The 22,247-nt window shown below is 47.0% G+C and overlaps 7 protein-coding genes across 7 annotated transcripts; 4 read left to right on the top strand and 3 right to left on the bottom strand.

Annotated features, from left to right (window-relative positions):
- Positions 1 to 82: 82 nt before the first annotated feature.
- On the top strand, positions 83 to 1,402 carry BJ212DRAFT_1571147 (uncharacterized protein; the record flags this gene model as incomplete). Its single annotated transcript, XM_041342065.1, has 4 exons — positions 83 to 597; positions 866 to 969; positions 1,032 to 1,315; positions 1,365 to 1,402. The coding sequence occupies 2 exons, from the start codon at positions 83 to 85 to the stop codon at positions 951 to 953; spliced, it is 603 nt and encodes a 200-aa protein (XP_041186558.1). The 3' UTR covers positions 954 to 969; positions 1,032 to 1,315; positions 1,365 to 1,402.
- Positions 1,171 to 4,029, top strand: BJ212DRAFT_1487060 (WD40-repeat-containing domain protein; the record flags this gene model as incomplete). The annotated part of the gene is made up of 8 exons (XM_041341221.1): positions 1,171 to 1,315; positions 1,365 to 1,487; positions 1,538 to 2,565; positions 2,630 to 2,663; positions 2,719 to 2,768; positions 2,815 to 3,045; positions 3,097 to 3,334; positions 3,815 to 4,029. The coding sequence occupies 8 exons, from the start codon at positions 1,171 to 1,173 to the stop codon at positions 4,027 to 4,029; spliced, it is 2,064 nt and encodes a 687-aa protein (XP_041186557.1).
- A 1,060-nt stretch (positions 4,030 to 5,089) lies between these two features.
- BJ212DRAFT_960452 (WD40-repeat-containing domain protein) lies at positions 5,090 to 6,934 on the top strand. Its single transcript, XM_041344456.1, has 7 exons — positions 5,090 to 5,346; positions 5,400 to 6,045; positions 6,107 to 6,148; positions 6,198 to 6,221; positions 6,274 to 6,336; positions 6,387 to 6,605; positions 6,656 to 6,934. Exons 2-7 carry the CDS (start codon positions 5,401 to 5,403, stop codon positions 6,839 to 6,841), a joined length of 1,179 nt encoding a protein of 392 aa, XP_041186556.1. The 5' UTR covers positions 5,090 to 5,346; position 5,400; the 3' UTR covers positions 6,842 to 6,934.
- A 6,812-nt stretch (positions 6,935 to 13,746) lies between these two features.
- On the top strand, positions 13,747 to 15,333 carry BJ212DRAFT_1396260 (WD40-repeat-containing domain protein). The gene is made up of 7 exons (XM_041337203.1): positions 13,747 to 13,864; positions 13,907 to 14,415; positions 14,478 to 14,519; positions 14,569 to 14,592; positions 14,645 to 14,707; positions 14,753 to 14,971; positions 15,022 to 15,333. The coding sequence occupies exons 1-7, from the start codon at positions 13,771 to 13,773 to the stop codon at positions 15,253 to 15,255; spliced, it is 1,185 nt and encodes a 394-aa protein (XP_041186555.1). The 5' UTR covers positions 13,747 to 13,770; the 3' UTR covers positions 15,256 to 15,333.
- Positions 15,334 to 15,880: 547 nt separating this feature from the next.
- On the bottom strand, positions 15,881 to 17,457 carry BJ212DRAFT_1285141 (uncharacterized protein; the record flags this gene model as incomplete). Its single annotated transcript, XM_041331868.1, has 5 exons — positions 15,881 to 16,227; positions 16,271 to 16,389; positions 16,417 to 16,545; positions 16,714 to 17,136; positions 17,195 to 17,457. 5 exons carry the CDS (start codon positions 17,455 to 17,457, stop codon positions 15,881 to 15,883), a joined length of 1,281 nt encoding a protein of 426 aa, XP_041186554.1.
- Positions 17,458 to 19,496: 2,039 nt separating this feature from the next.
- Positions 19,497 to 20,418, bottom strand: BJ212DRAFT_1487054 (uncharacterized protein; the record flags this gene model as incomplete). Its single annotated transcript, XM_041341220.1, has 5 exons — positions 19,497 to 19,571; positions 19,623 to 19,724; positions 19,791 to 19,940; positions 19,995 to 20,073; positions 20,123 to 20,418. 5 exons carry the CDS (start codon positions 20,416 to 20,418, stop codon positions 19,497 to 19,499), a joined length of 702 nt encoding a protein of 233 aa, XP_041186553.1.
- Positions 20,419 to 21,518: 1,100 nt separating this feature from the next.
- BJ212DRAFT_1487053 (uncharacterized protein) lies at positions 21,519 to 22,101 on the bottom strand (the record flags this gene model as incomplete). The annotated part of the gene is made up of 4 exons (XM_041341219.1): positions 21,519 to 21,727; positions 21,785 to 21,909; positions 21,957 to 22,022; positions 22,070 to 22,101. 4 exons carry the CDS (start codon positions 22,099 to 22,101, stop codon positions 21,519 to 21,521), a joined length of 432 nt encoding a protein of 143 aa, XP_041186552.1.
- Between the last annotated feature and the right edge of the window lie 146 nt (positions 22,102 to 22,247).

Here is a 22,247-nt window from a genome sequence, read left to right as displayed (position 1 = left end):
TGATGCACGGGACACTATCGACAGTCGCGCGTGGAACAGCGTTCGAGCAACGGTCGCTCAATTGCTTCAAGAATATTTCTCGATGTCACTCAAACGCGTCGGTGGCAAATCAGACGGCGGCGTCGACTTGCTCGGCTGGTGGTGGCTTCCTCTTAGTTCAGATTCCCAATCTACCCCAATCACACCTCCCCGTAGACGCATACGCGTCCTTGCGCAATGCAAAGCGGAAAAGAAGAAATTCTCACCAAACTACGTTCGCGAGATGGAGGGCGTATGGCATATGCACGCTCAAGACCGCTCCCCATCTGGATCCCCTACGCCCGTGTCTGAACTGGGTACAGTGGCGCTCCTCCTCTCAGAATCAAAATTCACCACCGCAACCCTCACCCGCGCACTCGGATCCAGCGTCCCCTTTCTCCTCATGCACCTCCCTCCCCCTCCGCTAGTTTCTTCTGATCCAGATGTTGAAACCACGCTTGGAGAAGTCGGGTCTGCTTTCTGGAATCCTGCTCTTGGTGGTGCGCAGGGTCTTCTTCGCGGGGAACTTGATGTTCGATGGGAACGTGATTTGGGAGGTGGTGGGCGGCCTGGGTTGTGGTGCCGTGACAAAAGAGTGCAGAACCGGACGCCGGATACGCTTGGGGAGTGTGTCGATGCCCTTGAAGACATTGGTCGTTGACTCGGATGGTCATCCATCTATAGATGACTCAACTCAGGTGTTGAACGTCACGCTATCATTGTATGTATGTATACATACCACGTATTCCTTTCTGCTTGAGTCACTTCTCAGAGGTGCCGACTGGACGTGTAACTTCATTTGCATGTTCATTTCTTTCAATCGAATTGACTATCACTGGTGGTCTAGGTGTCTGGATATATGTCTGGTCCTGGGCTCAAGCGAAGTCCATATCTTAGCGCTCGCCGATAGATTTGGTACGAGTGGTGATATGTAAGACGGAACAAACCGAGGTGCATGGAAATTCGAACAGAAGTTACCTCACTGCCACTAATATGCGTGCCTGCAACTACAGCATGAAAATCTGAGTGTTTAGCAGATCCACCCACCACCTCCACCATCTCTTATCCTCGACTTTTATTTTGCGCATTACTAATATCAAGGCTTCTTGTCTACCTCTCGGTAAAGCACATCGTCTTTTCCCGATCAGGATCATGCTCCGCCAAGAGGCTGAGTCAAGCACGTCACCCAGAGGGAGCGAAGTGTTGTTGAACTCATCAGCACGTATGAGACCTGTAGCGGGAGAGAAGGATCCACCATCATATGGCGCACAGCACCGCCAGGATGCTCTTTGGGAAGGTGAGAAGGCCGTATTGGGGTACCCACTGACTTACTCAACAAGACACAGGCGGGAATGGAGTGCTCCCTCCTCGATGGCATCAGTACAAAGTGCCGGATGGTAGAACACATTATCAAGACGACACGCTGGTTATGGCTTCATCAAACCGACCTTTACCAGGAGTGCGACTAGGTGAGAGAGGAGTATATCGCTAGGAGCGAGGAACTCATAGCTGAGTACAGACTATCTTCAACTCGTCCCTGGATGCGAATGGCACATCTCACCACTCGGTCGGTCCTATTTCGTCAACCACAACACTCGGACCACGTCATGGAAGAAATCAGCACCAGAACGTCCAGCAGGGAGCTTGATGCCGGAGTGCATCATTGAAGGTCACTCCCACTGCATATCGAGCCTTGCTTGCTTGCGCACCACTTGCAACATACTGAGCGCTTCCGAGGACTGTTCGATTCGCCAGTGGGAAAGAGATGGAGAGCCGGCGGGAAAGCCTTTGGATAGCCACGGGGCACAGGTGTGCTCGATGGCTGTATCTCCGGATGAAACAATGGTTGCGAGCGGAAGTCCAGACGGCAAAATACGGCTGTGGAACATAAAGAAGGGCAGTATGGTTGGCGATCCATGGGAGGGACACTATAATCAAGTGATGTGCCTCGATTGGTCTCCCAATTCCCTGGAGATTGCAAGTGGATCAGAAGACGGCACCATACGACGCTGGAATCCGGATACTGGTCGACAAATAGCACCACCAATAGAGACCGGTCATGGCTGGGTGAATGCTGTCCAATACTCTCCACAAGGCGACACATTCACGAGCGGTGGGGAGGACGAGATGATCAGTGTGTGGTCAAAGGATGGACAGTTGCTCATCAAGATCAAGGGGCATGAGTCCCCGGTGACGTCGTTGTGTTGGTCCAAGGAAGGCCTATACATATTCTCCGCATCAGTCGATTATACCATTCGCAAATGGCGGTCGATTGATGGGGAAGAACTCATCGTTCTTCGTGGCCATACCAATACCGTCAGATCCATTTGTCTGTCACCTAATAAAAGCCATCTTGTTAGTGCATCAGCAGACTACACTGTTCGCATCTGGGACCTCAAGACGAACCAGCAAGTCGGAGATCCACTTTTGCATGACGACGAACTCTTGGCTGTTGTCATCTCCCCCGATGGAAAATACATTGTTAGTGCTGGATTAGATGCAAAGATCTATGTATGGAGCGTGGAGGCAGCGCTCAAACAGCAGGGTGTGCGTATCTGCATTGCGTTTTCAATGTCTTTTCTATTTATTAAAGGTTTTGGTTGTTGTTCAGGCTAATGCAAAGACCGATGCGAAGCTCAAGGCAAGTAAGTCGTGCATCCCTTTCCCACTTGATCTCAACTTTTTATTAGGGACACCCAGCCCAACCGAAACATCAAGCCAATACCAGAGGTTCGGCGAGATATGTTGGTGTAATTTTTTCGATCCGTGGGCCTTACTAAGTTGATTTTGATACAGGGAAATGATTTCTTCGGCAACGATACAAACCACACGCCTCATTACGCTCTATCTGGGAGCCCATCGTCTCTCATTCGTTGGCGCCATTTACTCGGTCCCATTCATTTCGGTACTCGACCTGCAGATGCTCTTCGACCAATACCACGCCAGCCCCGACAATGGAATTTTAACTTATTTCCTCGAGGAACCTCCAGCGACATCATCGATGTAGCTCCTAGTCGCAAGAAAAATGTGAGCGGCTCCCATCACCTTTTTGATACATCGAAATCGATCCATTTGCAGAGAATTGCCATCGCCCCTCCCACCAAGGCGGAATTAGATGCAGCTATGCAACGTGCGAACGGCAACGAGGCCAACAGTTCAATACGACCAGGCCAACTTGCGCCGGGGGCACAAGGGTCTCAAGAACGACCAGCACAAAATCAAACTCAAACTCAAGGCTTAACTGGCGGAACGGGAGATGTTTCCTACGAAGTTAACTGCTGTGGACTCTTATTTAGTTGTCGTCGTCCCACTCCGCGTCAGTCATGAGCCTGTCGTTTGCTGAAACACTCCCTGTCAATCGAAGATATTCTCTCCTCTCTCTCGGGTGCATTTATGGAATATTTCGCACCCAGCTATCACACCCATGTTATCGTCTCATTTCCTGGATTGCACTGTACTCATGACCGAGATTTAGAATTACTGTGACTGCCATCGATGTAAATCACACTATCCAATGTGCTAATGGGACGCAGTAGTTCAGTACGTGTCTCTGGTTTTTTCCAGGTGCGCTTCCAGTTGCACACCACACAATTTTGCGACACGCTCAGATACTCCGCTAATCCAACCACCGGAACGCCCTCCCCTTTGTGATACCCCTTCTCGCTTTCTGGTTGAAGTGTTTGTCACAAGTGTGCATAGATTTGGTACGCTCCTTCTATGGCAAATCTGATGGTGGCGTCGACTTGCAGGCACTTCCCATCCAAGTCATCCATACCCATATCTAAACTGGATACAGTAGCGCTCCTCCTTTCAGAGTCAAAATTCACCATCGCAACCCTCACCTGTGCACTCGGATCTAGCGTCCCCTTTCTCCTCATGTACCTCCCTCCCCCTCCGTCAATTTCTTCACATTCACGTGTTGAAGCCACTGTCGGAGAAGTCGGTTCTGCTTTCTGGAACCCTGCTCTTGGCGGTGCGCAAGGTCTTCTTCGCGGGAAACTTGATATTTGATGGGAACGTGATCCGGGAGGTGGTGGGCGGCCTGGGTTGTGGTGCCGTGACAAAAGAGTGCAGAACTGGACTCCGCATGCGCACGGGGAGTGTGTTAATGCTCTAGAGGATATTGATCGTTGACTAGGATCTATGAATGACTCCACTCGGGGTTGAATGTCACGCTACCATTGTATGTATAAATACCACATATTCCTCTCTACTTTGGTCACACTTCTCAGAGGTGCCAACTGGGCATGTAACATCAATTTCCATGTTCACTTCTTACAATCAAAATTGACTCTCATTGTTGGTCCAGGTATCTGGATATGTGTCGGGTCCCGGGCTCAAGCGAATTGCATATCTTAGCGCTCGCCTCGGACAGATTTGGTACAAGTGGTGATATGTAAGAAGGAACAAACCGAGGTGCATCGATATTCGGATAGGAATCACCTCACTGCCACTAACCTGTATTCTCAGCAAGGTGCCTGCAACTACAGCATGCAAACCTGAGCGTTTACATAACAGGTTCGTTCATCACCTTCACCATCTCTTATCCTCGACTCTTATTTTGCGCATTACCTCAAGGCTTACTGTCTACCTCTCTGTAAAACATATCGCCCTTTCTCAAATAGGGTTATGCCCCGTGAAAACGCTGAATCAAGCACGTCAGTCAGGGGGAGAAAAGCGCCGTTGGGCTCGTCGGCACGTATGGGACCTGTAGCGGGAGAAAAGGACCCACCACCATATGGTGCACAGCAGTACCAGGATGTTCTTTGGGAAGGTGAGAAAACCATATCGAAATACCCACTGGCTTACTCAACAAGAAGCAGGCGGGAACGGAGCGCTCCCTCCTCGATGGCAACAGTATAAGATATTGGATGGTATAATACAATATCAAGACAACACGCTTGCCATGTCTTCATCGATTCGACCTCTACCAGGAGTACGACTAGGTGAGCGAAGAACATATCACTAGGAACGGGGAATTCATGGTGGAGTACAGATTATCTTCAACTCGTTCCTGGATGTGAACGGCACATCTCCCCACTCGGTCGGTCCTACTTCGTCAACCACAACACTCGGTCCACATCATGGAAGAAACCAATGCTACGACGTCCAGCAGGAAGTTTGATACCGGAGTGTATCATTGAAGGTCACTCCAGATGTATATGGAATCTTGTCTGCGTGGGCACCAGTTGCAACAGTTACAATATACTGAGTGCGTCGGACGATTGTTCGATTCGCCAGTGGAAAAGAGACGGAGAGCCGGTAGGAAAGCCTTTGGATAGCCACGGGATAGGCCCAATGGCAGTATCGCCGGATGAAACAATAGTCGTGAGTGGAAGTCTAGATGGCAGGCTACGGCTATGGAACATGAGGAAGGGCAGTATGATTGGCGATCCATGGGAGGGGCATAATGGTCAAGTAAGGTGCCTCGATTGGTGTCCCAATGCCCTGGAGGTAGCAAGTGGATCGGCTGATGGCACTATACGACGCTGGAACCCGAATACTGGGCGACAAATAGCACCACCAATAAAGACCGGTCATGGCTGGGTGAATGCTGTCCAATACTCTCCACAAGGCGACACATTCACGAGCGGTGGGGAGGACGAGGTGATCAGTGTGTGGTCAAAGGGTGGGCAGTTGCTCATCAAGATCAAAGGGCATGAGTCCCAGGTGACGTCGTTGCGTTGGTCCAAGGACGGTGCATACATCTTCTCCGCATCATTCGATTGCACCATTCGCAAATGGCGGTCGATTGATGGAGAGGAACTGGTCGTTCTTCGGGGTCATGCCAACCCTGTCGAATCTCTCTATCTGTCCCCTACTGAAAGCCATCTTGTTAGCACGGCAAGGGACTACTCCGTTCGCATCTGGGATCTTAAGACGAATCAGCAAGTCGGAGACCCACTCTTGCATGACGACGAAGTCTTGACTGTTGTCATGTCCCCCGATGGAAAATACATTGCCAGTGCTGGATTAGACGCAAAGGTCTATGTATGGAGCGTGGAGGCAGCGCTCAAACAGCAGGGTGTGCGCATCTGCGTTGTGTTTTGACGTCTTTTCTATTTCCTGAAGGTTATGGTTTGTTCAGGGTACGGATAATGCTAATACAAAGGCCAACGCGAAGTTCAAGGCAAGTGAATCCTGCGTCTCTTTGCTACTTGATCTCACTTTTTGAATAGAGACGTCCAATCCGACCAAGAGATGTACGCTAATCAATTGTAAACACCCCTATCCTTCGCTGATTTGTGTTGTTAGGACTTTGCCTTCCGCCCAATCGTCTCCAAACAGTACGCGAACAACAGAGGCGTTGGGAGATATGTTAGTATAAAGTTCTGATCTCAGCTCCTGCTAACCTGACTTTGATACAGGGCAATGACTTCTTCGGCAATGATACAAACAGTGCACCAGCTCCGCCTGCAAGCCCGTCATCTCTCCTTCGTAGTTTGTTCGGTTCCCTGCGTGTCGGCACGCGACCTCCAGATTCACTTCGATCAATGCCGCGCGAGCCCCGACACTGGAATTTCAACTTATTTCCTGTAAGGATTTCTAGACGGACCGTTTTTGTGTCCCCTGCTCGCGATGAAGACGTGAGTTGCTTGCTACTGCTCTTCTTTTATTCCATTGAAACACAATGCAGAGATATGGCATTACCCCTGAATCTGACGCTGAAGCCGCCGCAGCCATGCAACGTACAGATGGCAATGAAACTACCAGTTCAGCACAACCAGGGCAACCTGCAGCAGGGGTACAAGGATCTCAAGAACGACCAATAGAAGCACAAGGCTCAAGTGGTGGGACTGGAGAAGTTTACTATGTAGGTTAATTGTTGTGGATATTTCTTTGGTCGTCGTCGTCCTACCTCGCCTCGGTCGTGAGGTCATTTATTCGAACTCTGTCATTCGATAACTTTGTCTCGTGTTTCGTGTGCGTTTGCGCTCATTCACTTGGCTCGTGCCGTCCTACATATGCACAATCGCACGGTATAGAATCATATCTTTAAATCATGCCATGCTATCATTGTATGCCTGTTGCATCGCTGGCTACTCCACTGAGGGGGGCCATTTAGATTCTATATGTCAGATCGCTGATTTCTCCGGTCTGCTTCAGCTGCCATGGAACCCCGGCCACAAAATACAACATATCGCAAATGTCTAACAACACAGTACGGCTCTGGAAACCGATTTCACTCAAGGGCAGGCTGCAACACACGGAGGATGGAGGGTTGTTAACGCGAAGGAACTTGGCAAAGAGGAACATGAATTGCAAGGCAGCATTAAAAAAATGGGATACAAGACACCCGCAGGCCCAAGGCTCAGAAACAAGATATGCAGCTCACGCAAAGAGTTCCTCTCAGCATACACTATATGCTCCTCATGATCATCTTCCAGCCATCTTCTTGTGCGCGAGCAGTATGCAGATACCTCTACATCAAGCGCGTCATTGGTGGGTTCGTGGATGATGGCATAAGTAAAGAAGCGGAAGTGGTGCTGAGTGAGGAACCGTGTAAGAAGGTGGTGTTGGATAGGTGCGTGTTTGGTTCTTGGGGATGCTGCATGATGGGTGTTAATCCATGGTCATGATAACGCTCCACAATCCACCCGCGAGGATCCGATGCCAGGCATAGATATAAGGAAGTAACCGTGTTGCGAGGGATGATCGTTTGTGTTTTTATTTGGTGCTCCTAGGGACCTTGCATCGTCTGCATCGATTTCTGGAGTTAATACGCTCACCATTGAAATAGTCCCGCATTCGATGTACCAAAAGAAGTCGAGTCGATGCTCATACAAATGCACAGAGTAGCATGTCGAAGTGATGAGACATCGGGTGACCCCGAGGACGGAAAACTTTGATGCAAAGACCTTGATGCTACTTCTTTGTGTAAGGCGTGATTGGTGCGACTTGGTTCACTATTCTCAGCACCAATACCAGATGAACAGAAGCATTCTTGTCCCAGACAGCCACTACCAAATAGCTCAAGAGCCCCCCGAACACTGATTCGGCAGATATTGATATTGAGGTGTCGCTTGCGTGTTGTCGACCATGGCACACAAGAAGTGAGATCGTCAGACCCGCAGTTACGCCGCCTCTGAGCTTGTCTATGACATAGGTGGTAAGTGTGTGTACGTGTAGGTAAGGAGGGGCGGGGTGGGAGAGAGATGGAGTCAAATCAATTGGGTTAGAAATCTAGGTATCGTGGGTGCGTGCGGCGACGGGGGGAAGACGGAAAGAGCAAATGAAAAACTAACATCTAACTCACCTTCAACAGCAGCCAGGCGTCAGGAGCTATATACTCTCAGCAGAGGCAATTATGTGTATGAGGTCGGTGAGCACGAGATTGGATTATATTAGTACCAAGAGGTGTCAAGACATGTAAGTAGGTAAAAACTAGGGCGTACTTCCCAGGAAGGGTCAGCACAAATCTCACTATGCTCATTGGCACTCCCATTGCTCACATGTGCGAGGGATTGAGGACATTATGCTATGATGTCAACAGTGACACAGTGCCCCATCCTTCGCTGTAAGGTCCTGATACTGTTCATCCTGGTCAGTCCACAAGTCAATTAGTGCTGATAGAACACGTATGATTCTTATTCCTCACTGTAGAAGCAAACACACACAGTCAGTCAGTGTCTGAAGATGAGTGAGAGTAAGATAAACGCATCTGGGCCCAGCATGTATGGGTACGGCCGCCTTTACACTCTGCAGATGTGTGCCTGGACGTGCAAAATCCATCTTTCCACCAAGGGTTGTGAAGAGTGTATCCAACGTGATGTACTCAGTTCCAATGGAGTGGGCGAAGATGACGCTACCAATCGAGTAGCTTTGGGAAATGTACAAAGAGAGGTGCACTAGCGACATGTTGAATCTTGGAAGTGGGGGACAGAAGCAACTCAGGTTTTCCCGGATTGAGCTAGTTCTTTGACGAAATTTTCTCTAGGATGAAGGAATCCAATTTGACAAACGTTATTCACACTAACTTGAGCTATTATGCAGAATACACTATATCTATACAATCGCACATAGAACAGTATTTGAGATTTGAGAAACGGTCAGTCCAATTATGTCAAGAATGTTTCTCAATGTCGCCTAAACTTCACGTGGCAAATCCAAGGCAAATCTGATAGCAGTGTCGACTCTTGGGCTGGTGGTGGCTTCCCCTTAGCTGAGTTTCCCAGTCCACCCCAATCACTCTCGTAGACGCATGCGCATCCTTGCGCAATGTGAAGCAGGGAAGAACAAATTCTTGCCAAACTACATTCATGAGATGGAAGCCGTGCGACTTATGCACAATGAAGCCCGTTAGGACCTCTTCTAAGGGCCTGGACAGCTGCCATTTGTTTCTCAGTTTGTTTCTCAGTTTGTTTCTCAGTTTGTTTCTCAGTTAGTTTCATTTACCACAATATATACAAACAGCAGTGACATAGGGTTTAGTCACACATACTAAGGACTCAATGCTGCCTCCACTGGCAGCAAGAGAGCAAATTCACTGGTTCTATGTCCTCCGAATGGCAGCAGCAATGGTTATCCAGCTCATAATAGGTGCTATAATTGTTTACATGACCCCATTTCTCAATAAAGAGCCTTACCATACCTTGATCCTCTCTGGGCATGCATGGGTGCAAGAGCTTGTCAACGGACATCCCAACCAGATCAAAAATGAGCTTGGGATGAGAAAGGTCATATTTCATGCACTTGTACAGGAACTTCAGGCTTGTGGACTTTGTGATTCAAAGTATATTTCACTTGATGAACAGATTGCTATATTTCTCTACACCTGTGTGACTGGGTTATCAAGCCGTCATGTTGCAGAACACTTCCAGCACTCTCACATGACAATACAAAAGTATGTTCACCTTGCAAAGATATTTGTACTACCAGTAGCCTCACACAGGCCTTATCAGATATTTCAAGAAAGTCCTACTTGCCATATCTTCAGCTCCATTCTACAACAAATTTGTATCCCTTCCGCACAACAATGCACCCATACCAAAGGAAATATTGGAAAATTCTAAATTCTTCCCGTACTTTTCAGGTGCACTCGGGGCAATTGATGGTACCCACATTGCATGCTGCCCGTCTGCAGCAGAATGGCAACTATCATGAAACCGCAAAGGTGGTGTCAGCCAAAATTGTCTCGCTTGCTGTTCCTTCGATCTCCAGTTCCAGTATGTCCTCAGTGGTTGGGACGGATCAACATCAGACTTGACACTCTACAATAATGCCTGGCTCACAGACCTATATATTCCAGAAGGGAGATATTATCTCACAGATGCTGGGTTTGGGATATGTGACTCACTCCTTGTCCCATACCAAGGTGTTTGGTACCATCTGGCTGAATGGGGGTGAGCTGCAGTTCGGTGAGTGATATACAACTCACTGTAGTGTCTTCTCAATGCTGTGACAGGCCAAAAACATCAAAAGAAATTTATAATCTCCGGCACACTCAAGCTCGTAATGCTATTGAGAGAATATTTGGGGTGCTCAAGAGGCAGTTCATGATACTGGTACACCCACCAGAGTATAGTATGTCGATGCAAGCTTGCATCCCCCCAGCCCTATGTGCGATCCATAATTTTATTTGCATTCACGATCCAACAGAAATAGAAGAATTTGCCGATGAAGACATTGTTGACTGCGATCCAGGCGAGTCTAGAGGCGACCTTGCAGAGGGACCAGCTGACCGTGAAGAGAGGCAGCGGGCAACTGAAGACAGAGATCATATTGCGGTCGCCATGTGGGAGGACTACCATAGGATTTGTTGTGCTCGTCAGAATACGTGAATAGAGACCTACAATACTAGTATTTGAATCTACAGAACCTGCCGGTTAATATGTTTGATTTTTCTATCAACAAAAGACTTCCTTGGACCATCATCTGTCATGACCATATATGCATCAGCAGCGCTGACGTCCATCTGAAATGCTTCAATGAGCGCTGCCATACTATCATCATCAAGATGCTTTTCTAGCTCCTGTGCGCGTCGCATGGCCACCTGTTTGCACTGAGGTGACAGTATAATAGATGGGCTTGAAGTGTGTGATTGCGACGAGGCTCGGAAGATGTCGCTGAATGCTGAAAATTGGTCATTGATTGCGTAGAGTGCCCCCACTGATCCGCTAAACTGACGGTGTTTCGATGGTGGACCAGAGCCTGTAGTACCAGATCCAGAGGCAGTGAGGGAGGGTGTTGAAGACCAGGTAGATACGAACTTGCACTTGACCGTGGTTCTGACAGGAGTCACCTCCCAAGGAATAATATTGTCTTCGTCGTCATCCTCAGCCACTACCTCTCTCTCGGCAACCGTTTTCCCTTTGTCACTGACCATTCCTGCTACTTGCTCCTGGTCCTTGACATACTCATCAACTAACCGCTCTACCTCATCTTCCACAACAGGTTGAGTATCGTTTCTGTTGGCCTGGTCATTGTCAGGGGGTGCTTGTTCAGACTCAAACATCTCATGTCCAGCATGGAAGGCGTTGGTACCGCGAGGGCGTTGTGTGCACATGAGTTCGTCCATCTCGTGGAAGTATTCCCAGCCCTTGTTGCAAAACAGTTTGGTATCAGGATGTGTCTGCAAACTCATAATCATATCAGTACCCCTCTCATATCATAACTGAAGCGCACCTTTGCAAATGCCATCCAACGAGCGGCGTCAGCAGGACCAATATTCGCACCGAGTTCATCATCCCATGAAAAGCCTGATTGAGATTTGATATCAATAATAGCGGCATATTTTTTTTTGCACTGTGCAAATTACAATCAGAATATAATCTAGCATGAGCAGAGAACATACATTTAACCACTTGTTCTTGCATGATTGCCAGTCCCTGCCAGATCCCCCTACATGGTTTTCCTTCGAAACACCATCTGGCGGCTCCTGCAAATGAGTTGATGTGCCAGTAAAAGTAGACTGTTTGAATCCTGTCCCATCTCCACCTTCAGCATGGTGAGCTATGAGGTATTCGAGAAGGTGGGATGTCTCTTCGACAGTCCAGCGAGCAACTGCTAAAGTCCCGGCATTGTTTGCTGAAGGTACGGTAGTCTTTTTCTTTGCCATAGCAGTGGTAAAGGGAGGTATGAGTGGGCATTTGAGACCGTCACACAAAGGTCACTGTTGGTCACTGTTATGTCACAAGTGCCATGCCACATACAGAAACAAACTGAGAAACAAACTGAGGAACAAACGGCAGCTGTCCAGGCCCTAAATCATTCATACCCATATCCGAACTGGGTACAGTAGCATTCCTCCAGAGTCAAAATCCACCACCGCAACCCTCACCTGTGCACTCGGATCCAGCGTCCTCTTTCTCCTTATGCACCTCCCTCTCCCTCCGCCAGTTTCTTTAGATTCACGTGTTGAAACCACACTCAGAGAAGCTGGCTCTGCTTTCTAGAACTTGATGTTCGATGGGAGCGTGATTCGGGAGGTGGTGGGCGGCCTGGATTGTGGTGCCGTAACAAAAGAGTGCAGAACTGGACGGCGGATACGCTTTGGGAGTGTGTTAACGCCCTTGAGGACATTGCTTGATAGGATGGTGATCCATCTTTGGATGACTCAACTCAGGGTTGAATGCTACATTACCATTGTATGTATATCTACCATGCATTCCTCTATATTTTGGTTATACTTCTCAGAGGCCCTGACTGTGCGTGTAACTTCATTCGCTTGTCCATTTCTTACAATGAAAATTGACTATCACTGTTGGTTCAGGTGTCTGGATATATGTCGGGTCCCAGGCTCAAGCGAACTGCATATCTTAGCGCTCGCCGACAGATTTGGTACAAGTGGTGATATGTCAGACGGAACAAACCGAGGTGCGTCGAAATTCGAATAGGAATCACCTCACTGCCACTAAACTGTATTCAAAGCAAGGTGCCTGCAACCACAGCATGCAGATCTGAGCGTTTAGCAGGTTCGTTCTTCACCTCCACCATCTATTCTCTTCGATTTTTATTATCTCAAGGCTTACTGTCTACCTCTCTGTTCCTTTCTCAATCAGGGTCATGCCCCGTGAAAACGCTGAATCAAGCACATCAGTCAGAGGGAGAGAAGCGTTGTTAGGCTCGTCGGCACATATGAGACCTCTAGCGGGGGAGAAGGATCCACCACGATATGGTGCACAGCACCGCCAGGATGCTCTTTGGGAAGGTGCGAAAATCATATTGGGATACCCACTGACTTACTCAACAAGAAGCAGGTGGGAATGAAGCGCTCCCTCCTCGATGGCAACAGTATAAGGTGGTGGATGGTGGAACACAGTATCAAGATGACATGCTTATCATGTCTTCATCGATTCGACCTTTACCAGGAGTGCGACTAGGTGAGCGAAGGGTATATCACTAGGAGCGGGGAACTCATGGCGGAGTACAGATTATCTTCAACTCGTTCCTGGATGCGAATGGTACATCTCACCACTCGGTCGATCCTACTTTGTCGATCACAACACTCGGTCCACGTCATGGAAGAAACCAATACCAGAACGTCCAGCAGGAAGTTTGACGCCGGAGTGTATCATTGAAGGTCACTCCGGATGCATATGGAGTCTTGCCTGCTTGGGCACCAGTTGCAATGTACTGAGCGCATCGTACTGTTTCATTTGCCAGTGGAAAATAGACGGAGAGCTAGTAGGGAAGCCTTTGGATACCCATGGGGCGTGGATATGCCCTATTGCTATATCTCCGGATGAAACAATGGTCGTGAGCGGAGATACAGACGGCAGACTACAACTGTGGAACATAAAGAAGGGCAGTATGGTTGGCGATCCGTGGGAGGGGCACCATGATCAAGTGAAGTGCCTCGATTGGTCTCCAAATGCCCTGGAGATAGCAAGTGGATCAGAAGATGGTACCATACGACGCTGGAACCCGGATAATGGCTGACAAATAGCACCGCCAATAGAGACCAGTCACGGCTGGGTGAATGCTGTCAAATACTCTCCGCGATGTGACAAATTAATGAGTGGCGGAGTGGACAAGATGATCAGTGTGTGGTCAAAGGATGGGCAGCTGCTTATGAAAATCAAGGGGCATGAAGACGTGGTGACGTCATTGTGTTGGTCCAAGGATGGTGCACACATCTTCTCCTCATCATGTGATCACACTATCCGAAAATGGCGCTCGATTGATGGGGAGGAACTCATCGTTCTTCCGGGACATACCAACGCTGTCAGATCTATTTGTCTGTCGCCTAATAAAATTTATCTCCTTAGCACATCAAGTGACTACACCGTTCGCATCTGGGACCTCAAGACGAATCAGCAAGTCGGAGATCCACTCTGGCATGATGACGAACTCTTTGCTGTTGTCATGTCCCCCGATGGAAAATACATTGCCAGCGCTGGAAAAGATGCAAAAATTTATATATGGAGCGTGGAGGCAGCGCTCAAACAGCAGGGTGTGCGTATCTGCTTTGTGTTTCAACAACTTTTTGTTTTTTAAAGATTTTGATTGTTGTTTAGGGTGTGGATGATGCTAAAGCAAAGCCCGACGCGAAGTTCAAGGCAAGTCAGCCCTGCGTCTTTTTTCTACTTGATCTCACCTTTTTACTAGAGACGTCCAATCCAACCAAGAGATGTACGCTAATCAATTGTAAATACCTTTATCCTTCGCTGATTTGTGTTGTCAGAACTTTGCCTCCCGTCCAATCATCGCGAAACAGTTTGCGAATAATAGGGGTGTTGGGAGATATGTCAGTATAATTTTTCATTCCTCAGCTTTGGCCAACGTTCCTCAGGGCAATGATTTCTTTGGAAGCGATATAAACCGTGTGCCAGCTCCGCCTGCGGGACCGTCGTCTCTCCTTCGTAGTTTGTTCGGTTACATAAGTGTCGGCACGCGATCTCCAAATTCACTTCAATCAATGCCGCGCGAGCCCCGACACTGGAATTTCAACTTATTTCCTGTATGGATTTCTAGACGGACAGTTTTTGTATCCCCTGCTCGCGATGAAGATGTGAGTGGCTCACCATCGCTCCTATTTCATTCTATTGAAACACAGTGCAGAGATACGGCATTACCCCTGAATCTGATGCAGAAGCTGCCGCAGCCATGCAACGTACAGGTGGCAATGAGACTAACAGTTCAGCGCAACAAGCTCAACCTGCAGCTGGGATACAAGGATCTGAAGGACTACCAACGGAAAGACAAGGCTCAAGTGGTGGGACTGAAGAAGTTTTCTATGAGGTTAGCTGCTGTGGATTTTACATTGGTCGTCGTCCCACTTCGCATCGGTCATGAGGTCATTTATTCGGATTTTGTCGTTCGATAGTTTTACCTCTTATGTTTCGTGTGTTTATGCTCATTCACTTACCTTGTGCTGTCCGATATATGTACACTTTGCATGATGTATAATCATATCTCTATATCATGACATGCCATCATCGCATACCTGTTGCATTGCTGGCTACTTCATTGAGGGGGCTCGTTCAGATTTTATACGTCAAAATGCTGATTTCTCTTGTTCCCTTCAACTTCCATTGAACCCTGTCGACTATGACGCTCCAAACCCCACTTTAATAAATTGCGCGATACACTACTGGGTGCACGATACACAACAATCGAGTGTGTGATACACAACGACTGAGTGCGCGATACACTACTGAGTGCGCGACACAGCCCAGAACTTGTGTGCACATTCCAAAAACATCAGTAAAAAGTCAAGTTCATCGTAGCCCTGGTGACAGCTATATAGAGCTATATAGCCACCATAGCGCTATGTAGCCGCAAGGTTTGCTACAAACTCCTACAGTAGTCACGAACCTAAACAGTGTGTTATAGGTATCTACAGGAGCTACCACGACCACTACAGGACGCTACAGGTAGCTTCATTGTGCAGTAGTCGGTCTCCATGACATTCTGCAATCTAATTAGTATCCACAGAAGTGCAAAACATCTCGCTGTCGATGAACTCATTAAAATAAAAATCATTTGCGGCCTCATATGCATTTCCACTCCTCAACCTTGGCTCAACTGATGGTCCCATCTTCGGTATTAAATGATATGGCCTAACAATGTTGTTGACATGAATGACAGCAGCATTGTGGTGACAATGGCGGGTCGAGCACAACACTAGTCGCATTCCAGAAGAAGGGTCAGGTGTCCTGAAAGGTGTGAACCACTTGATGTATGCGAGGGCTCTGGTGTATGTGCCGAACTGACAAGGGAGGGTGAATATAGCATGAACTTGAGCCACTCTCAGACCTGCAACAGCTACTATTAAACACCACCCTTGACACAACTCCCAAAAACCTACCATGCAGTGTCTGCAAACGTACAGGATGAGGACTGTCAGATATCAATGCCATATCAAACCGAGCTGGACAACCAGGCTTATGGCCTGATGACAATCTCTCAGGTGTGGCTCTAATGCACCTCTGCATTGGTGTATCACCAACTCACAAGTCAGCTGGCGTTACAACGACAACTTGCCAATAAACGTCAGAATGGTCCTGCACCCCTGGTACAACAGTACAGCCAGGGATATTCTTCTGTATGAAACATTGGAGAGCTGTCAAAAAGTTGGTAGCACTGTGTGATGTTACGATCTCTTGAATTGATCAGTGTGGATGCGCTAGAGCCTTTGCAAGGACATGCATCGTTTGCTCTGTTTCATGTGAGTCCAAGTCTGAATCTGAGTCTGAGTCATAAGGGGGAGTTTCATGTGAATCCAAGTCTGAATCCGAGTCTGAGTCATACGTGTTTGAATCATCCTGGGTCCAGCCAGCTGAGAGAGGCACTTGTGCCAGCCAATCCAGATATGCTCCCTGCAAAAAGACGGCTTCCTGGCGCTGAAGCCACAAGACCATTTGCTCTTCATAATCACATTTATTGGTGGCACGGTAAGTGTCCTTGGCAAAGTTTATATGCAAGTGCTCAGGAAGTTTTGTATTAAAACCATCAGTTGCACCAAACAATGTTATTGACTGGACGTAATGAGTGAGTTGGTGGATCTTTGGGATGTTGAAATGTTCACAAATAGACAGTTCCTTGAGGACATCCTTATGAGCATGGAATACTGATAGTGCTGTCTGTAAGGTTTTGAGTGAATCCGTCATGTGAATTTGCAGCTGTGCATAATATGAGAAGTCCAGAATTGAACGAGCAACTATCAAGACCCGACTGGCAGGGAACCAAACTCAGCCACATATTCCATCTTTGAAACTCAAAATACACATACCTGGGAACTGCTCCAGTGAGTAAGCCAATGAACACTCGCTGCATTTGTTTATGTTCACTTCCGGTCCATTGCTTGACAGTTGATATTCCTTTCTTGAAGTGATGGAGCCCTGGGTAATCCAGCATTGCCTTGAATTGTGCGTCCATTTCATCCTCTCCGATTATTTGCTGACACCACCTCACCAGGTGATCCTTGAATACACCTTTATGAACTTGGTGCAGAAGATCTGGAGTGAATGCTAGGAAGATGTCAGCATGGGGCATATTGGCCCAGAAAGGCTTGTAAATGCTATGTAGTCCATTTTCCTCGAATTCAGGCAGATGCTGACCCATCTTTCACCTTTGCAATATATCCTTCGTGGTCTTAGGATCACGCATCTCTGAGTGCAGTGCATCCCCTTGCTCCTCTGCCGCAACAAGACACTTTGGACACCGATTTTCCTTACAACAGGCCACCAAACACTGTTCTGGGAAATCGGCAACATATGCCACCAGAATTGGGTAGACACAACATATCCATGAGTTGGTGCACACCATGTCCACACCATCATTACTGGCAGCAATCAGAGGATGGAGGAGCAGGCCCATGCAATGATGGAAGAGTCGGTGTCCTGCATGATTTGGGAATCATGCAGAACATGTATATGACATATCATCCCACATTTCCATAGTCTGTTAGCTTAGCCCTCAGACTACACAAAATGTACTTCGAGTACAGACTCAAGTGCAATATTTCACTTTGCATGCTCCAATCATGCAAAAATATGGTGTGTTGAAGAAAAGTCAAATATGATGAAGAAATCATATATTGACCTGGTCAAAGTTGATAGTCATACAAAAGCTTAGGTTATTTCCTATCATTTGGCTTATTTACTTTGACTAGAAATAACCAAGGAGAAAAGATAAAAGCCTACCAAAACCCTATCTAAAAAGCCAGTGTTTTGATTTGTTCTGTCTTATGATTTATTCTACTTTATTTTCTTCATATTTTCTTTCATTTCTTTACCTACTTGATTCTTTGACCCCCCAGAGACTCCACAAAATGTACCTGCAGGGTATGATGTCATGATGATGTCATATAGCTCCACAGAAATTTCTGGAATATTCTGTTGGATACTATGAAGCCATCTATGATGTCATAGTGATGTCATTGGATGCTAGAATGTTCTGCTCCACTTGGCTCCACTTTTGCTCCACTTTTGCTCCACAATGAGGTCATTTATGATGCAACTCTGATGTCATTTCTCTTTCCAACCTTATTTCTTGGTACTATACAGTTTCTCCCATCTCATGTATTTAAGGAGAGCACTTCTCCACCCACAAGAAAAAACAAGAATCTCTTTTATCATTTAAAAGAACCTCCACTTCTTCCACTTTCTCTGACATTGACACTCTTTGTGTTAGCCAGGAAGTGCAGACCAAGTACATTTGGTTTACTTGCTCTGAGATCATTTATTCTTTTCTTGACTGTACCTGTGCTGTCTAGTGTGCATCTGACATATAGTTTCAGAGGACTAGAAGTACCAAGTCAAGCCATATTATCTGTGCCTGCAGATTCCTTTGTTGGATCATCTGCTCTTGTATCATATCATCTTCCTTGGATTAACCCCTTTGCATTTAGGCAGGGAGATCCAATCAGCTTCTACCTAGTTCCCTTTGATAAGTTCTTTGTATATCAAGGCAGGGGAATATCTAGCATTATTTGCTACCTAGTTCTGTGCATAGTACGCACCTATTCTTTATTTTCTGTCTAGTCAAGTATAGGACTAGAGAGATTTACCCACAAACTCTATTCTCTATCTAGTCAAACACAGGACTAGAGAGACTTACCTACAGAATCTATTCTATTTGTCTAGTCAAACACAAGACTAGATAAAGTTTTATCTACATACTCTACATTATCTGTCTTGCCAGATAAAGCTAGGCTTGTATTGTAGAACCCCTATTTACAACTAGGTAGAATAAAACCACCGGGCTGTATAGCAGGTAACCTCCCACAAACACTGCATTATCTACCACAAAAGAAGAAAAGTCGTAGACCGCAAACTTGAGGTTGTTGGCAGCATTCAGTTTTATCAAAAGTGTAATTGTGGTGTCATTGCCTTTTGACCACTTTTATATAAGACACCTCAAGTAAGAAGATATTAGTATCCAGCCAGGGAACGTTCCTCAGGAGTGAAGCAGTCGAGCTTCCCCACAGGTAAGTAACCAATAAGCACAGTTGCATGCACCGAAGCCTGACACCTTTTAGCTTTCGCAATGTTTCCAATAGACATATACACCGGCCATGCAGTCTTATTGCCTCAGAACTGTGACAAGGTCATTTTGTCTGATGATAAAATAATCAGAGCTATAGTCGCTCCTTCAGGCAATGCTTTCTACATAAGAGGTCAGTCTATTCCTTCAATGTTTCTCTAGATTAATCTTACCTGTTTCTCACCCCACCAGTCTGCTGTCCACATCTTGTCAATAACTCTATGTTGACCTGCATGGTCAGCATATGCTCTGCCAGGTGAGTAGGCCATATCTGCCTTGAAAGCAGGGTTTCCAATGAGCTCCTTCATGCATTCCACAGGATCTCAACTCCATAACTCAACTTCTTCTTGCAGCAACTCCCCATCCTCATCCTGATGATTTCCATGGACAGTGACCTTTTGACAGCTCCAGCCTGGACCATGTGGAAGTTTGTCTACTCTTTGCAAGAATGAACAATTATTGTGAAACGATAGCTTTGTGCGCTGTTGGGTCTGTTGACAGCATCAATACGTGAGTTCCAATTTTGTTCAATGCTCTTGACTTACTATTGGTAGTTTTAGAAATTCATCAGTCTGGGTTTGTCCCAGATTTTTGACAACCCACTGCACTAGACCCCACTCTTCCCTGGTGAGTCTACTCAGTACATCTCTGGCCAGCATGGCCAAGGACTTACGCATCCTCAAAGGGAGACCACAGATCTTCACCACCTTGCTGTTGTTCCCTTCTACGTCTCTCAAATCTGGTCTCCCCTTCACCCAAACCCCAGCCTGCATTTGGCTGGGGTTCAATATACTGGCCACCATCCTCATCATCAACTTCTTTGACCGAAACGCAATGAATTTTGTTGAGTGTAGGGTTGGTGTCCATTTCAGGACCTGAGTGCGCGCGAACATGGCATGGGGCTACATCTTCATGGCCAAAGTCTACATCAGGTGTGTATAAATTCTCTGCCTCTACATCTTCAATCATTGATGTCCACTCCCTTCGGCATTCAGGCCATCCTACAATGTGTCTTTTGAGACCCTTGTATGTAGATGTGACCTTCCCGCAAAACATACAATTAGGCATGGCAGGTTAGTTGTTGCCAACAGTAACTGGTTTCACTTCCTAATACCCTGGTTTTCAGGCACTAGAACCACCAACACGGACACAGTTCATAATGGTATGCCACCTTTCATTTCACTTGGTTGGCTACTCGCCTCCTGTGGAATGCATGTGTCCAGAGGCAAATGATGATATTGTATTTGCTTAGGATTACCTGGAGGGAAGGTATGCCACCTTTCACCACCTTTCAATCCACTTGGTTGGTTACTCGCTGGAATGCATGTGTCCAGAGGCGAATGATGATATTGTATTTGCTTGGGATTACCTGGAGGGAAGCCGGAATGTTTGGTATGCCACCTTTCATTTCACTTGGTTGGCTACTTGCCTCCTGTGGAACTAGGACTCCTCCACGAAGATGGTGGCAGGCTTTCCTCCCTCTTACCAGCACGAAGATCTGGAGTGAATGCTAGGAAGATGTCAGCATGACAGTCGACCACCCAGAACCTTCTTCAACATGGCCCTTCTCAATGCAGTTCATAAAGGTGTGCCATCTTTCATTTCACTTGTTGTCTGGTTACTATCATCTGGCCACCTCTTCTAATGTCTGGACCATTTCTTTCTCTCTCCTCATCTATGAATTCACGCACTGCATTGCTTTTGCTTTGGCTCATCTTCTCTATTCTCCAGAGTTCCTGCATTGCATGGCTTTGCATTTGCACCTCTTATCTATTTTCTCTTTTTATTTAACCTGATTCTGACAATGAGCCTCATCTTCTCAATCCAATACCTTTCGCCTCGTCTTTTCAATTCAATACCTGGATGCCATCTTTCATTTTAAAGAGCCGAGTTCACACATGGCCTAGCTTTTCTTTGGCTCATCTTCTCTATTCAGCAGAGTTCAGGCATTGCATGACTTTGCTTTTACTCCTTTGCTTTATTATTTCACGCATGTTTTCACCTCTCATCTTATCTATTTCATACCTGTAAGCCATCATTCATGCCCAACTGCTGACTTGACTAACTGACTAAACTAGAGCAGTTATACCATGAGATGCAAGTAGGATCTCCAAAAGTTGGACTTTGCGTGCTTCTTCACACTTCTTCTTCTCGGCATTCCAGCGACCAACTATTAACTCCCTTACATATGCTTGGTGAGTAGCAGGACCTTGCATGCATTCAGTGATTTGTGCTTTGCATGCCTCATCACAGTGCCTCAGCTCAGCATCCCAACGTTCTAACACCAGGGTTCATAGGTAAGTCTGTGATGTGGTTATGGGTCCTGGGGTTTGACGATGTGGTTTCAAGGGATAAACAAGCTCTGGAGGATGTGGTCCCTGCTTGGTGCATTTGGGTCCTTCCCTAGCCTGCCCTGGTGCAATGACCACATGGAATGGGCGACTGGGAGGTGGAATGGGCCTGCTGGATGGTCAGTGCCCACTACACCCAATCTTGGGGCAACATACCATTCTTCCCTAGCCTGTCCTGGTGCAATGACAACATGGAATGGGCAACTTGGAGGTGGAACGGGCCTGCTGGATGGTCAGTGTCTACCATGGCCAATCTCAGAACAACATACCATTGTTGGACTTGAAGTATATCTTCCTCCATTTTGCTGAATGGTGAGAAGGCATATCTACGACATTGGTTAGTGTGCTGTGAGTCTCAGACTATGTGGCTACTGACTGTTTGTTCATTTGGGGTTTGTAGGGCTAATGGTAATGTTATTCAGTCACACTTTATATACTGTTGCATTG

This window comes from Suillus subaureus (genome assembly GCF_016647635.1).
Source record: "Suillus subaureus strain MN1 chromosome Unknown BJ212scaffold_67, whole genome shotgun sequence".
Taxonomy (NCBI): domain Eukaryota; kingdom Fungi; phylum Basidiomycota; class Agaricomycetes; order Boletales; family Suillaceae; genus Suillus; species Suillus subaureus.
The sequence above is the reverse complement of the archived record's forward strand: the minus strand, read 5'-3'. Positions and strand labels throughout refer to the sequence as shown.

Bases quoted from the DNA above. Each gene is read 5' to 3' on its own strand.
- BJ212DRAFT_960452 (XM_041344456.1), top strand. From the start codon at position 5,401: ATGATTGGCGATCCATGGGAGGGGCATAATGGTCAAGTAAGGTGCCTC. The intron at 6,046-6,106 runs GTGCGCATCTGC...TGGTTTGTTCAG, and splicing joins CAGCGCTCAAACAGCAGGGT to GGTACGGATAATGCTAATAC. The intron at 6,337-6,386 runs GTTAGTATAAAG...ACTTTGATACAG, and splicing joins ACAGAGGCGTTGGGAGATAT to GGCAATGACTTCTTCGGCAA.
- BJ212DRAFT_1396260 (XM_041337203.1), top strand. From the start codon at position 13,771: ATGGTTGGCGATCCGTGGGAGGGGCACCATGATCAAGTGAAGTGCCTC. The intron at 14,416-14,477 runs GTGCGTATCTGC...ATTGTTGTTTAG, and splicing joins CAGCGCTCAAACAGCAGGGT to GGTGTGGATGATGCTAAAGC. The intron at 14,972-15,021 runs GTGAGTGGCTCA...AACACAGTGCAG, and splicing joins CCCCTGCTCGCGATGAAGAT to AGATACGGCATTACCCCTGA.